This window comes from Pristis pectinata, chromosome 15 (assembly GCF_009764475.1).
Source record: "Pristis pectinata isolate sPriPec2 chromosome 15, sPriPec2.1.pri, whole genome shotgun sequence".
Classification (NCBI taxonomy): domain Eukaryota; kingdom Metazoa; phylum Chordata; class Chondrichthyes; order Rhinopristiformes; family Pristidae; genus Pristis; species Pristis pectinata.
This window is the reverse complement of record NC_067419.1, coordinates 11,716,039-11,733,274: the sequence shown is the minus strand read 5'-3', so window position 1 is coordinate 11,733,274 and position 17,236 is coordinate 11,716,039. Positions and strand designations below refer to the sequence as shown.

The window sequence follows — 17,236 nt, the reverse complement described above, 5'->3', positions numbered from 1 at the left end:
AAATTTGATTTTCACATCCAAATTCCACAACAATGAACTGATGCAAAACTAAAACCACATTTCACTAGCCTCAGTTGCTGACTTGATCTTCACTTAAATGGCCGAGGAAACATTTTGTCACCCGGTTTCAAAAATAAATTCACTAACAACTGAAGGAAGTCTATAAATTGTAGTAAAGATGCAACAGGAAAGTGTACTTCTTAGAAACATATAAATTATTTTTTTTATTTACAAAGCCTGTTACAAAACAAAACAAAAAAACATCCCTCACTAGAGAATCTCTCCAAGCTGGGTGTTGAACCATGGCAGTGTCAATCAGAAACAAAGTTTGTTCAATTTATACGCCATTGAATTAACTATTTACAGCTATTCTAGACACCATTCTGTTAACAATACCACAAAGATGAAGGTCGGCATGGAATGAACACAATCGTACTGCTGGAGGGTAGGTGGTGGGTGGAAAAGATGGAAAGGTGCACAAAGCAAATTGAAAATATGTAGTGTATAAAATTCATTTACAGAAAAGGAACAGTTACAGTATGGCACAGATGATTTTTACATGCTTTTGATATCTTTGAATGGGAAAGGGGTAGAATTTAAATCTGCAGTAGGAAAGCACAATGAGGCAGGTGCAAATTCTTATCTGTGCAACAGCAGTATTAACACACCCATGACTGACCAGCAATGCAAAACCCACAGAGTTTTGTCAAAATGCCATGGGTCAACAGTGTAACAAAAAAATAAGGTGTAAATAGAAAAACTTCTTTTCCCCAAGAATTCACTGAGATTCAGCAATAATATAATAATGCTGTATAAACTATTTTCTACAAATTTTTGATCAGCTTTATATACAATTGTTACATCAATACAAAAGAAGGCATACAGTAATCTGCTGTCTCTTTATGGCTGACAGGTTTATGCATTGTGTCCATGATTTGTACTGGTACAATATACAATACCAAGGCCCACAACGTGGGCAACTACTGACACTTGTTATAATTACCAAGCTGTCCCCTTCAGTCATGGACTTGTCTTGCATCTCACTACCCAGTAGCAGTTCCTGACAAACACAGTTAGTTTTAAAAGGAAAGTTTGTAATTGTGACAGACTTCAGCATTATTTTTGATATACATGTGTATGTGTGTGTATATATATATATATATTTATATATGTAACACACACACACACACACACACACACACACACACATATACACACACACACACACACACACACACACACACACACATAAATTATTCTAATTACTGGGAATTCATTTCCCACCCCCTGTAGTTTTATAACAACCCACAATAAATTAGAAAAATTAAAATACTTAAAAGCTCCTAAGCTAATCATGACAAACATTTGTGCAAAAATAACAACAGATATGTACACAATTTTCAGTCTAACAAAATGTACATAGGAAAAAATTCAATCCAAATTTATTTAAAAAATATATAAACACACAACTTTTGACATTCCTAAATTCTATTTCTGAACCTATCCTGGCCAGTTAGAGCATTAATAAAATGATAAATCATAAATTAATGAAAATTAACACTAACAATTAAAGGAACAACCTCTTTAACTGTGTGGATGGTGATTAGCTTAAGAAAAAATAGTTCTCTGTGCTGCAACTTCATTTTAACAGTCTCTGCACACCAGCTTTAGTTTATTACACAGAACAGCCTTCGCTTTTAATATACCACTATTAAAACCATAAAAATCCATTCTTATTACAGGAAAATCCTTGTTTACTATAATCCCTGCCTGTTCTTTTCTAATTGGGAAGATTCCGTCACAAAATAAGTGCACTTTTAACACTGAAATATAAGACATCATTAACACTTCCTATGCTTTTGTTCTCCACTATCTCTCAATAGTCCCTCTGCAACTTCACTCATTACATTATCATGCTGGAAAACTCCACCATTTTATAACACCTTCTGATACAAAGCTGGTGACAATCCAGTTTCTGTCACTTGCTTAAAAAGATACTCTCTCAAATTTCCACCTCCACCAATTAATGAAACAAATTTTGCCATTAGGAAAGAAAAATTGCATTTGAAAAGTTTTTTTTGTATTCTGGTAGCTAATGTCTCTATACAGACATGGAATTATAAATGGAACAGTAAAGCATGAGAGCCAGTAGAACCAAGATGAGATTATTTTTTTCAACACCCCACACTGCGAAAATCTACCATGTCGCAAAACAACATTTTGATGAAAGCATATATCATTTATATAAAAACTATAGGGATACAAATCAGTGTAATCATGTGGGATTCCATAAATCCTGCCAATTGTCAAGAATTTAAAAAATTCCAGGTAAAAATATGCTTTGATACGTTTAATCTTTGTGTACATGTCAAGTCAATTTAGATCATGATTAACATTAATTATCTTTTGTGGAAGGGGAGGGGGTAATCATGATTATCCTGGCTTTTATAGAATCTGGTGTATTGCATTACTGGACAGCCCTAAACCACCACCAAAAGGACAAGTGATACTGGGCTTTCTCTAATTCGAAACTCATCACATGCTCATTCAGCCAGCATTGCCAGAAGAATGGGGGTAAAGGCCGCTCAGAGGTATTGGCTAAGATGGAGGCTTCTTCACATCTTCAGAGCAGAGGTTCTTGTCTTATCGGTGCAGTCCATTATGCAGTCGAAGGTGAGTACCAGAGCCACTTTCAACTATTGAATCTTTTCAAAACTACTATCCCATGAAAATAGTTTTCACTGCTGGATTTTTGGCTGCAAAAAGAAGAAAAATAGAATTAAGCTATATAAAACTAAATGAAAAAACACCGCACTAATAGCCTATAGCAGGAGCAGCCTTAAAAGGAAATATTAACAAAAAGGGGCTTTAGCTATAATGCGTTTCACTTTAGTCATCAGTAGTTAACAAGATATTCCTGACTGCTCTAACACGAAGATGAAATTTAAGGATGTTTTTTCAGAAACTGTAAAACAAAATAAAAATAAAATTTTAGCATTTTAAATGTATTTTTTCAATGAGAACACAGATTATCATTCTCTTTCTTCAAAACAAAAGGAAAATTTGGTCAGAAGAAGAGAGGGCAGCAAGATTAAGATGAAATAACAATTGATCAGGTCTCAAAAATTAACGAGCTACATCCTTAACAGAAAACAATCTGAACTGCAGCACATCCAGTCTGTGGCTCCCCTCACATGAAGCAACATATACAGCACTTTGCAGTCAAATTACAAGAATTTGCAATAATTTTTGAAGAGAGTGGGTTGAACAACGTTCCAGTTGTTCATCAATATGTTCATTATTATCACTGGTACCTTTTAAGTTCTTGTGCTGTACTGTTCTAAGTAAATAGTACAATAAATATGACCCATGTCTCTTCTTCATACCCCACTTCTCTCATTGCACCTGAAGTCCAACTCTTTCAAATGGATATGTCTGCAACTCATGTAACCATTTTTATTCTGTTACTGCTTCATTATACTTCTAGGAAATGTGCTTCATCAATAGCTACTCCAACTTGCTCATGCTATGCTTTGCAACTTTAATACTGAGAATGAATCGGGGTAGAGAAATCATGCCCTCCCTAAATCTATAGAAACCCATTGTTCTGGGGCAAGATGGAATACTGGTGATTAACTAAATGGAAATTCAAACGTGAGCTTGGAGTTGAGCAGATTCCCAATTACAGTAGATCAGATAAAATTCAACAGGTTTTTTTTGTCCAGGATTAATTCATCACAAATAGGTCAACAATTCCAGTCCCATGGTTAGTTTCATAACCTCTAACCTTCTGATCATCGCTATGGCTTTCTGCTGAAATGCACGACTGAGACACTTTGCAGCTGTGCTCCAGAAGACCAGGAGAGATCATTCACCTTGGGGTAACACACAGATCTTGTCAAGAGCATAAAATTATTTCCCCCAAATTCTGAAGCTTTGGTTGCATTAAGATTCCTTGAACTTGATTACAGAAAGTTACAAAAAAAATTTCAAATGAATATTCTAGAATGTTTTTTGCTGAAGTTTTCAACGAGATATATCTCAAAGGAAGTGATAAAGATCACTGAGGCTAAGTTCAAATTGAATGAATTATCTAACTAAAATTCAATGTTCACTTTTGTGGAATTCAAACCACAGACAGCAGGGACAGCTTGGTGTTTGATGTCTTTGATTCAGTGATTGATTTGCTTGAACATGTTCTATCTCCCAGAAACAGCAGCAGTGGACTCTCAAACTGGTTTCCTCATCTAACAATCTCTATTAATCACAACGCCTACTTTGCATCTGCATCATCACTTTGACAGACTTGCAACGACTTCAACACTCAAATCCACATTCATAGTTTGCATACACTGTCTGTTATTCAAACTTCAGTAGGCACATCATGCTGATACACTGCTGCACACTCACTAATACACATCACTCTTGTGCGACAAGCTGCCACAGAATTGCCACCAGCTACAGCAGCCTGGTGGCACTCTCCTTTGAGGATGACTTCTACTCCAGTGCATTGGGTTCTGAGAAGGCTGATGAGGCCAACGTGGGAACCACAGACCGTCACAGGATGGGCAGATAGGTAGATTGGGAGGTTGGCACTCCATCCACTATTTATGCTGGGCTTCTTTCTGCTTCTAATGCATGGACTTAAAGTTGTCAATGTCATCCCAAACACTCCTCCTCTATTTTGACTAGTCATGGGTGTCTATTTGAGGAGTCTGGTGTTGGACATGCCAACAATATGGCCTGTCCACTAGAGCAGACTTGGTGTGATCAGGGCCAATGCTGGATATTCTGGCCTGGGAAAGGCCTGGCACTCAATACCATGTCCATCAGCTCAGCATCCTGGGGAGGGGAGAGAGTACTGGCTGTTACCACCGAGTCCTTGGGCAGTGGTAAAAAGATTGTAAAATATGACGGAATGCTCATATCAAATTTTCCTACTCTCATTTCCCCTCATCCCACAACCTTCTTATTTACACCTCATTCTTGCCTTGTCCCCTTTCCTTCTGCCTCTCCTTTACAGACAGCCAAAGATCCTCACTTACTCAGGCCCAGCTGCTGAGAAAACGCCACCCCTTCATTCCATCTGAGACCTGCAAACTCTGTGTATGACACAGGTTAGTTTCGAGCAGAGTCTTCACAAAGTATGTCCTGGGCGTGAGAGACCAGCAACAGGGGTGAAAGGCTGCACAGGTGCCAGGTCCCCAAAGGACAAAGTAGCAGACAAGTCCAACTTTACAGGACTCTGGATTCTGAGAGGCAACCTACAGAAGACTGATAGCCATGCACATCGAGATGGCTTGGGGACACTGACAAGGGCTGCTTGAGTGAAGTGCATTGGAAAACAGGGGAATCCAGATCCACCTTGCAAACAGAGCTGGAGCTCTCCTTTCCCCACAGAAGTGGTGGCTAGTTGCATTTCAACACTTGAAGCCTCCGATAGCAGAGATCTCAGCTTTACTGCAGTACCCCAGAATCCAATCCATATAAGTGGAATACAATGAAAGTGCAGATTTCCATCATGAGAATTATTGTCATTGTGGTTCTGTATTACAATGTTTAAAGGGGCTTTCAGATAGTCTTCGCACTGCAGCTAACTATCATCTAGCAGGTTACCAGAACTGGCGAAGCCCTCACCCTGGGCTGTGACAGCAGCTCCATACAGCATAAATTCTCAGAATGACAGTATTCAAAATCCCACCACTGCCAATCCACTACTGCCCCGACAGCTACCTGTGGGAAAACTATCAGTATACAATCTAGTTTTTTAGGCCACTGTCTTTTCCTTTTTAGAATTACAGACTTGCTTAAAAGTTGTAAATTCAGATATCTGTGTAAGTGTATGTTCATATAGTTCTGCAATCAATACAACATTCTCACTATTACTGTTAACAGATCACTTGTAGACTCCAGATCAGCTAGGACGCAATCTGCACTTTAAGCTTTGAGGCAGTTGTAATGTATATGATTTTTAAAATTTATTTTGTCATAAAACAGCATTTTCCACACAAATGAGTTTTTGTACCACAGTGGTTTTCATAAGAACTGTCTATCCTTCACAAGTATATATAACAAGATGAGGAATGTCAGCTTTGCACTTAACTGGACTAAGCTCTTTGATTCCACTGTTATCTTTATAATCCTCCTTTCCTGGAAGCCAAAGTTTTAAGGAGATTAAGCTCTTTAAAGTTTGAGGAAATTTCTATCATCTACCAGCTTCCTAATTTTTGAAAGCAAGATACTTGGCTGAATAAGAATTTCAACCACTTTCTTTTATCTGGTTTCTATTTCTCTTCTGGTACAGTTTGAACTGGGTGAAAACACAATTGTTTAAGAAGTACCAATATGGTCTTTGTTAATTTGTTAAGAACTAATAGAGTCCATATGTCAATTGTGCATGTTCAAAAAACACAAAATAGACTTGACGTGAGTTAAAACTGCTTTCACTTTGCTGGTGAACAGGATTTGGATTGAAAATAAAACTGCTTGCTCCCAGCGACTACACTCAGAGTCAATTACAAAACAATCCTGCCATCAAAAGGTCACTCAAATGAACTGCAACTCTGCAGGAGTCATTGAAAGTGATACAGATAGTCTGTTACCTACTTGTCTGTTACCATGTGCAGGGCTTGTTGTGGTTGAAGGACTGGATTGTGATAAAGATATACTGCTGCTTTTCCCTATCTGTATGAAAGAAACAATAAAGGTTAAAAGAAAATTAGAATCACACAACATGAACATTTCAACAGTAAGTTACTCGGTGGCAGGATGATATCCATCATTCTGAAAATATAAACTTCTAGTAACAAATCATTCTGATCGTGGGAACACTTATCTTTCCAAAATAATTATCCAAATGACAATGATAGTTTCTGTAAGCATCATCACAATAACATCATACACTTTAAATGTCAGACTTTATTACATTTTGGGGTCAAATCCATTTTCAACAATGCCTTAGAAGGAGGCACACTGCTAATGACCAAGCTAAGTAAACAAGTAGTTGTCAAATTACTGCCTTCATTGCAACATTTTGACCTAGAAACCCATACATTGTACAGTGATTTTTGAGAAACAATTGCTTTTCTGCTTAAATACAATTTTAATCTATTTACTATTTAAGGTTCAGTGAAAAGGATTGTAAATACTGTCACACCTCCACAGATATGGACAGAGAAAAATGCTGCAGTTGGTTCATCTTGCACAGACAGGCAAAACGTTAAAAACTAAAACAGAACACTAGAAGAACTCAGAGGGTCCAGCAGCATCTATGGATCGAAAAGGCATACGTTGACATTTCGGGTTGAAATCCTGATGGCTGAGGGTAGGCTGACTTGGGGATGGAAATTAATTAGATTTGTCCTGCTCTTTACGAACTTGGCATATCCTGGTTATTTTCTACTTGAATGAATGCTGGTGTTGCAGCTGTACTAGAGCAACTTGGCTGGAGGTTCAGCTAATTCTGGAGTGCTAATAACTGAAATACTGTTTGGTCCAAAAGTTTTTGCTTTATCCAATTCTTTCAGCAGCTTCTTGAAATCGTATGGAGTGAACTGATTTGTCTGCAGTCTGGTCTCTAATAGTGGGGACCTAAGGCAAAGGCCAATACTGATGTTTGGACATAAATATCAAAAGTCATGCTTCACAAACTATCCGCAATTCTCCAGAGATGAAAATAAAACTAGAGGTTAGAACCAGCACAGAAAACAGGCCATTCGGCCCTTCTAGTCTGTGCCAAAACGGTATTCCGCTAGTCTCATTTACCTGCACCCAGTCCATAACCCTCCAGACCTCTCCCGTCAATGTATCTATCCAAGTTATTCTTAAAACTCAAGAGTGAGCCCACATTTACTACATCAGATGGCAGCCCGTTCCACACTCCCACCACTCTTTGAGTGAAAAAGTTCCCCCTAATGTTCCCCCTAAACTTTTCCCCTTCCACCCTAATCTAGGTGGAAAGAGCCTACTCGCATTAACTCTGTCTATACCCCTCATAATTTTGTAAACCTTTATCAAATCTCTCCTCATTCTTCTGCGCTCCAAGGAATAAAGTCCTAACCTGTTCAATCTTTCCCTGTAACTCAACTCCTGAAGACTCGGCAACATTCTAGTAAATTTTTGTTATTTTGTTAAGATTTCTGCTTGTGGAAGTCTTAAAGAACATGGAAATAACAGCACACCGGGCCAATTCCAAATCTGCTTGGCACGGAAAAGCAGCAGATAACAATTTCTTGCTTTAGAAATGGACTTGTGGAGTTCTTTAGTGATCTGTTTGTGGAATTGTACTGTGCAGCCAGGGGACTTCTCTGAACTCATAAAATATAAAACTTATAGTAAAATAAACATGCAGGAATATCATGAAGTCTTGAAAGACCCTCCACAAATCTATGATTTTTCTTTCCAAAATTTGTATCTTCAGAAAAGCACAGGGTCCAAAAAGGAGCAATGAATGTTGCACTTGAGTGACCAAAAGCTATTTATACAATTTATTTTCACTGAAGAGGGGACTGAAGGGGGAGATGGTCAGATAGTGACAATACCTTTCGAGTATCCTCGAATGGATCAGACAATCAATTTGGTGCAATGTTGCACAATAAATCCTGTGAATTTCTTGATACATGAGAGAAGAATTCATGCAGATGTTGTGTGGATTCATTCATTGTGGTAAAGTGATCAAGGACTGAGGGGTTTAGGACTACTAATGAACCAAATGGAACACAATGGCTCTTTGTGCTACAACAACTTGCATTTATTTAGCAATCATTTAAGTATCACCTGTGGATTGTGATTGTAAATCATTAGATTAAAATATTGCCATTTTGCTAATTACCTTGAAGAATCAAAGAAATATTTTATTGACCCTCATCTTCTTATAGCTTTTATGCGTGTTTGGCACCTCCCTAGGAGATTAAATAAACTGGATTGTACTCTTGGTCAGGGTCAGACACTTTTACATGATCTCTGAAAAGAACAAACTTAAAGAGCTATATGATCTTTCCTCGATCCACTCATTTAAAAAAAATTCTCTGAATTTTAGGTGCAAGAGAAAAAAACGTCCATGTAAGCATGAAATACGTTAACACCTTCATATCATGATAAGAAGAAATGAGTTTCAGTGCTGTTCCTGTTTACTCTAACTCTTGCCCAGCTCAAACCTCTGCATTCTTGCATGGCACCAGCCCACGGCACCAAAACCGATCTGATCCAAAATATCACAACATTCTTTTAGATGGTGACCATGCCTATGCTACAGTGTTCAACACCACCTTTCCCTGTGGTTCACTTGCTTCCAATCATACAGGTTCCGCCAAAGCCAGTTCATCTCAAGCCATGCACTTTTTCTTCTGCACCCCAGCATTCGACTTTGGAAGACACACTATTCCATTCCCGATTAAACGATGTTTATGCTTTCTTCTCACTAACGTCATCCATAGGTATGAGTCCAGCTGATAGCATCAATCAATACCTTTTTGCCACCAGATTGACTCGCAAACCAATGTTGTTCTTCTTAGGTTGTTGTCAATGGCAGATTATGAATTGGATAAAATATTTCCCAATATTAAATGGCAAGAAATCCAATTTCAGACCAACCAAAATTTGTTTCCTGAGCTCACTGAACCATTTTAACTTCTATTTCTTCATCACGTGAGGTACTTTTACCTCATCCCCACTTTCCCCCTTGATCTCTACTTCTGTTATCTCCATACTGGCCTTCCCAGTATCCTGCTACCTTAACTATAACTTGTTAAAAACTCTTCTAGCTGCGTATCATCCCTTTATTGCTCACTAAGTTACCGCACCATTGGCTCTTTGTCGCCAAATGCACTGAATTCAAGACCCTCACTTACAAGTGTTTTATATTCTTTCCACATTCTTTGCCCTCCCTCTAAATTTTAAACTTTGATCTTTTTTAACCCTCTCTGTCAAAAACTTGAATCGCCAAGACATTGTTGGCTCCAAAGTATGTGCTGGTTTACAGAAATAGTACAGAGATATTTGACAGTTGGACAAAGGACCTGTATCTGTGTTGTTTGACTCTATGAATTTCCTCAGAACCTATTTCATCGGCTATGCTTTTGGCCAGTTCCCTGACTTTAATGCTTGCTATTTCTCCTCTGTTAAATGACTTGTGGTCTTAACAGTTTTAGAACGTCTCAGTTGAACAGCTTGCGATTTTGGCAAAAAAAATAATCACAGCCACAAATTCACATAATGTCTCAAATGTACCACATATTTGTGGCTGGGGCAATCACGTTACATCCATTCTAGTTATTGTTCTATATTGAAAGGCTATTTTAAAAATTAAGACTCTTCATTCACAGCTCAGTATAGTGACAGGACAGGATACTTCACTGTCTGTATTTAGTTGTCCTACACAGTGCCTGGTGTTATAGGCCTACTGTTACAGGCCAGGCATAATTTAGATAGCTCCAAAATGAGGCAGCATATCATTGTTCCCTGCAAAGCATATTAATCATGTTTCTGGAAATGAAATTCATGTAGAGCCAGCTAAACTATTGCTCATTTCTTGTCAACATACTGATCTGACTCTTGGAAAGGGTGAGAGAGAGCAAGGGAGGGGGAGAGCGAGGGCAGGGGGAAGATAGAGAGGGCAGGACAGTGAGCGAGAATGGGACAGCGAGGGCGCAAGGGTGCGGGCGAGGGGGAGAGATGAAGTATGAAACAAAAGAATGAGCATGTATCGCCCACTTTCCCAAGAGGGCCTCATTAGAGCCATGGTAAAGCAGATGGCAGCACGATTGAACCTCAGTCCCAACTATGCAACAGGTGGAATGTGATAATCAAGAGAAGATAAGAAAATAGGTACAGGAAGTAGCCCATTCTGGCCCAAGAGCCTGCTCCACCATTCAGTATGATCATGGCAAGATTTGCCCCAGGCCTCATCTCCTCTTCTGTGCCAGTTCCCCATACTCCATGGGTGCTCCTCGATGGAGATGCATGCTGGCAACAGAAGGATGACACTGAAAGTATTGGGGCATTAAGTACAGTGTTCTGCAAGAAGGATTAACTATTACAGCTGTTATTATCCTTTCAGATTTTAACATTTAAAACATATATCCTTACTCATAGTGAGAAACCACAGGAAACGACAGTAGAAAGGTTACAGAGTATTTTTTTTAAGCTAAGAAACATTGTTTGCCAGCCCACAGAGATGTGCCTCTGTTGCTAAGTCAGGCAGCCAGCCCAGTTGAGAACCTTTCTTCATGGTCCCCCATGAGCAATGCACAGAAGTGCTGGACTACCCTGGACCTTACTTCATCGTCTTTCCAATCAGTGTCGCCCTAGTTCAGAACTAAGCACAGCTGAAGATATTTCCATAACTTCTGATGGCATAGGAGACAGCCACTTGGCCCATCGAGTCTAGGCTGGCTCACAGAGCCATCCCATTCCCCACTAATTTTCCGTTACCTATTCTCCCCACATTCCCATCAATTTTACCACTCACTTACACTAGTGGCAATCAAAAGTAGCCAACTAACCTACCAACCTTCACACCTTTGCGAGGTGGGAGGAAACCGGAGCATCCAGAGGAAACCCACATGGTCACTGAGCAAATGTGCAAACCCCGCACACTACCGAAGTCAGGGTTGAACCTGAGTCACTGGAACTATGAGGAAGCAGTTCTCAAGATCAAAATCTCATCATTCACCTTGCATCAATGCAACTAAAATTTGATATTAATATTCTGACAAGACCTCTGTTAAAATACAATCACTTATTGCAGAAGAGAATTAAGGCTTCCCTTGTATATGGAAATATATCAGAACTTTCTTTATCCAAGAAGACTCAAGTAGGCATGAATTTAAATAAATGGAAACATACTCCCCTTTACTGTAATTATCAAGTGAGAGACAAGACTCAAGCTGTTTTCAAAAGGCAGTGATCTAATATAGTGGAAAACTTAACTGCTTTATCCACTTAAGAGATTCAGAATAATGAAGTGGTTTGAGCTTATTTAAAGTTGCCACATACATGCTTGACCAGTTAAGGACTTTTATTACTGTCACATTATACCCTTATATTCTCTATAGTATTTTGTGCAGCAAAATAACTGAAAAAGGAATCAAAATAAAGAATTAAAGTCTTGGTAAATTACAGTTCAAAAAAAAACTACTCAAGTCTCTCTAGAGCAACATGCAGTCAATAAAAAAAAACTTCCAAGTATTCATGGGGTTTGATTTATGCAACATTATAAATAACAGCATTGATTATTTTTTTCCAAGATCACTTTGCATTTAAATAGTTTTGTACAGAAGAACTAACCATTATGTGGAAAGACTGGAGAAGCTGGGGACAGCAGAAAAGGTCAAGAAGAAATTTGATGAAGGTGTTCAAAAATAATGAATGGCTTTAATAGAATATTGAGCAATTTTTTTCAAATGGCAAAAGATCAGTAAACAAAGGACACTGAGTTAAAAACAGAAAATACTGGAATTACTCAGCAAGTCAGGCAGTATCCATGGAGAGAGAACTGCAGAGCCCTGATCTGCTGAGTATTTGTGTTTATTTCAGATTTCCCTGAAGATTATTGGTTTAAAGTTTACAGATATAAAGTGACTGGCTAAAAGAACCAAAAGCAATGCAGGGGAATAAACACTTAGACAGCAAATTGTTGTAATCTGGTACTCACAGCTTGAAAAAGTACTAGAAGCAAATTCAATAATAATTTTCAAATGGAGATTGAACACGAAGGGAAATAAATGTGATAGGACCAGTACTCACAGGTGCAAATATCAAGATAATATGCACAAAAAATAATTTAAATAACTCAAAGCTAGGACTAGATGGTCTCTTCACACATACCCACACACACAATGAAACAACTGTGTCAGGGATTGGTATCTTGTAAAAGAAAAAACAAAACAGCAGAATTACTGAACATTGAAGAGGTGAACATTGAGAGCAATGACACAGTGCTAAACAAAAACAAGAAAGATGGAAACTCAATATGCATGTTTTCAAATTAAATCACAGACAATAATTTCAATACAAATTTAAATAAGTAACTATTTTCAAAGTCTTGTTCTGCTTTTGCCATGTACAGAATGGTAAAAGCTTTCTGTTACATTTGAACACTTCATTGACATCACAAAGTGAAGATGAGAGAACCATTCAATAGCAATACCATTGCTGGTTTGCTTACAGGTTGTGCCAAGTTCTTCAGTAAAGTGCACAATAAAGCAATGCTCGGCAAGAATTGCCATTATGGTAAATGGAGTCAAAGGACCCAAATCAAACTCAAGTCAACAAGTCCACAAACAATGACCTCACCACTCCACCTTCCCACCAATGGGAGCCTGTGTGGAAAGGAAACAATCAATCTGAACTCTCAAATGTCTTTCAATAGGTTCCTCTTCAACCTGTAACCTGCACCACCTATACGAACATCGGCACCACATGGCTGGAAACTCCTCTTCCTACTTCCATTCACCTTCAAACCACACACAATCCTGACTTGCAGATACATTGCCATGGGCTCAAATTTATGGCCCTCCATACCGAAAAGCAATTGTGGAGACTACCTTGAACACACAGAGTTCAGGGAGTAAATTTTGTTACCTGTCCTCTGTTGCCCTTGCATCTGCCCTAGAAGTTGGTTTAAGACTTTCTATGACTGATTTTATAGCAGGATTCTTCCAGCTATTCTATCAAAGAACATGCAAGGACTTGGAGAAAGTAGGAGATATGGTGTATTATCTCAGTTCATCTTAATTCTGTTATTTTTATATTTTAATGGGGTCAAGTAAAGGTTCTGAAAAAGAGTGCATCAGAAGATGTTGGCTTGGAAGACAGAATTGGCTTAAATCAAACACTTACATGTTGAGCTATTCATTTCCTGCCAATCACATCCCACATTGAAATTACTTCCTCCGTCACTGTTTTTTGCTAAAATTATGCATATTAATCTTACCCATGCACCACACCATCTCAACAACGCAAAACGACAAATTGCTGAATTATAAAGGAACAGAATGTCATAAATTGGGTATCAAAACCGTCACCTGCAGTCTGTTCCATAAATTCCAGACAACCTGTGCAGTTGCATGTATACTACTTAGAAATTTAAGTAGTGCTAAATTGGAACATCAAGATTTGCCAGTATTAGCATTTGAGAGAGGTACAAAATCGCACAAACTAGCAAGAACATTGATTAAATTTCACATATGGATAAGGCCCTACTTTATTTCTGGTTTTGTGGCAATTGTGGATCCATAAAATTAGATCTCTGCTGCAATTTTTTAAAACCACAGGCCAAGTGCTGAGTACTGCCCTGCTCACTCCCTGACACATCAACTCCCTCCCAATCGACTCTCTCTGTTCTGATGCTCCACCCAGAAAGTAATGAGAAGGTGGAGAGAGTGCAGCAATGGCACGAGAGGGGAGAACATGGGTCTGCATCAGCAACTGTCAGATAGCGGGAAATTCCATGGGTCTGGAAGACTGCAGAGATTTTGAGGAGGGAACTCATCCCACTAGTGAGCAGACCAGTGGGACCTAATCCTGGGGCAGGATTAGGCACAGTATTGGGGCCACATTCTCCACTAGCCCCCGTGTGATGCAGCCCTTCCAATCCAAGCCAGCAGTGCCAAAGACCACCCTGCTCACTTCCCAATCCTTGCTAAAGAATAATGCCTAATGAAGTAAGACAGTGGCTGGTTCTCAGCAGGAGTCACAAAACATCATTATTGCAGATATGAAATATTTTTTAAAAATATAAAAAGCCTTCAGGCAATTAATCCCATTTTGCTCCCCAGAAACAAATGCGTCTACTGCCTTTTCAAATTGAGAATGTAATGAATATAAAGTCAATACTACATTCCTGCAATTTTGTCTCTCCCCTCCACAACTCAGTTCCAAATTTTTGAAGCTCTTCCGATAGTTGGGGGTTTACATATGCCCTCTAATCTCCACTGAATATAAAGAGACTTTCACTTCTATAATGCCTTCCGTGGTCTCAGCACGTCCGAAGCGGTTAACCAATTAAATGCATCCTGTGTTGTCAATGCTCCAATGCAGAAATCATTTAGTGTACAGGATGATCCCATAAAGACCACTGAGATAAATGATGCAATAATCTGTTTTTTTTCAGTAATACATTCAAATAGTGTAAAGAAAAAAAAGTCTGGCATTCCCAGAATAGAGTAAGTTTTCTGAAAGAAGGAATCAGAAGTCCTTACCTGGCGGGAGACAGAACTGTTTGAAGCTTCCGAGACTGAAGATATGACATTGGCAGCACTTCGTTTGTGAACACTGTTCATACCAGGCATTTTGGTTATTTTACTGGATTTACTGCTGGAACTAGAGCTTTTACGCTTTTTGCCTTCTGACTTGTCAAAAGGAAGGGGCAGCGAAGACATAGCATTATGTGCTACTAGTGCATGGTCCCCTGGGTGATGCACCAGGGAGGAAACAGAGAGAGTGGGGTCAATACTGCTTACCACCATGCTCATGTGTTTAATAGAGTCAGTCGAGCTGCCAGGCAAAGTAGTCCGTCCTGAGGGGTCTATTTTGGCACTGAGTGCGTTGGTTCCATTGTTCGTATTGTGCACAGACATTGCGCTGTAGGAAGATGTGGCTGGAAATGAGTTCAATGCAGTGCCAGGGTTCAGTATGCAGTTCCTTTTGTGCGACCCTGAAAATGATGAAGTTGAAGCTGAGCTCTGTAACGTTGAAGGAAATGGGGAGGAGACAGGAGGTGGAGGTTTCTTCCTCTTATTACACGAGCCCCTATCGCTGCGGGAAGGAAGGTCCTTAACTTTGGACGATCTGCTGGTTTTCGTTTTCGGCGGTTTACTGAGTGACGGGGAAGGTACGACAGCAGGTACTGGCGACAATAATGATGGGGCCTTGAACGCAGAATCCATCAAACTAAATGCAGTGGCTGCATGTGGAAAGGCAGCATTGTACGACATGATGGGATTGGTGTCTGTTGTGGTCACAAACCCCGCTGATGACAACATGGGGGCTGTCATTACGTAAGAAGGAGTCATTGCTGAGCTTGAAGATAGATAAACTGCAGAAGGGCTGCTCAGAGGCTGCAGCACTGATGTGGAAAAGGTTGTGGGCGATGGCATAGGGCTGTCTGCTGCAGGAGGAATTTTCCTAGAATTGTTTGGGTAAGAGACAAAGAGAAATATGTTAGAATCAATATTTCAGTGTAAGACCCATACTTATAAAAATGACATTAAAGACAGAGGAAAGCCATTCTAATTTCACTTTCCTCATGAAACAGGACAGGTCTGAGGGAAGATTCTTTCTGTAATGTGCCGCAAAATCACGAACATCTTATTTTAAATTTTGCAGCAAATTACATATTGAAGTCTTTTCCTCTGGCTCAATGCAGCCCTGTGGCAAACCTATTTCTGAAGTTCCTTTGATGATAAAGGAAGGGAAGACTTTCTGAGGAGAATAACACTAAATATGAGCGTGGACTTCAATCAAGCACTGATGAAAACACGAAGAGGAAAGGATAAGCATCCAGGTTACTTGCTGCTCAACTGGCCTTGAAGTGTATGTCCAAAAGTTTAGTAACCATAGATTATGTATTTAACTTTTATTGTTTTTTTTCCTGTTTGCTCAACTGACGCAGGGATAGAGAGAAAATCTCACATGAGAATTCCAGAATCAGCTTACTGATACCAACATTCACACGTGAGATTTTCACAGCAGCATAGCTGTGATGTGCTTATCAATGGGGGCTAAGATGAACCCACAGATTCACTTGATGGTGCAAGGTCATATGATGTTCACAACATGTAGAAACAAAACAGCCTTTTGCTATCATATTAGCGTCATGGTTAAATCTTAACAACATCCATGCTACTGTCCTCTTTTGATTCCTCATGATCTCCAAAAATGCATCAATTGCACCTTGAATATACTCAAAGACTGAGTATCCCCAGCCCTCTGCTGGAGAATTCAAAAGATTCACAGCTCTCTATGAAGAAACTTCTCCTAATCTCGACCATAAATGACTAATGCTCTAACCTGAGACTATGGTACCTAATTCTAGCTTTTGCAGCTGGAGGAAACAGCCTCTGAAGATCTACCTTCCCTCTGAAAATCTCAAAAGTTTCAGTCAGTAAATTTCAAGGAAGCATCAGCCTGTCCTACTCAATCTCTTATCAAAGGGCACTGGCCTCATTCCAGGGATCACTGCACCTTGTCAAAGTACTTCTTCTGTAAGCAGTCCAAATTGTACATGGTACTCCAG

General features: G+C 39.3%; 1 protein-coding gene across 12 annotated transcripts in view; it reads right to left on the bottom strand.

Moving 5' to 3' along the window:
- Window positions 1-203: 203 nt before the first annotated feature.
- The window catches only part of LOC127578216 (ataxin-7-like protein 1), a 204,053-nt gene continuing 187,020 nt past the window's right edge, over window positions 204-17,236 (bottom strand). For all 12 annotated transcript variants that reach the window (XM_052029948.1, XM_052029949.1, XM_052029950.1 and 9 more), the window contains 3 exons: window positions 15,201-16,125; window positions 6,607-6,684; window positions 204-2,756 (listed from right to left, as the gene is read on the bottom strand). In XM_052029948.1, the coding sequence (XP_051885908.1) occupies window positions 2,739-2,756; window positions 6,607-6,684; window positions 15,201-16,125 (1,021 nt within the window). In that variant the 3' untranslated portion in view covers window positions 204-2,738. The remainder of the gene's footprint in view (window positions 2,757-6,606; window positions 6,685-15,200; window positions 16,126-17,236) is intronic.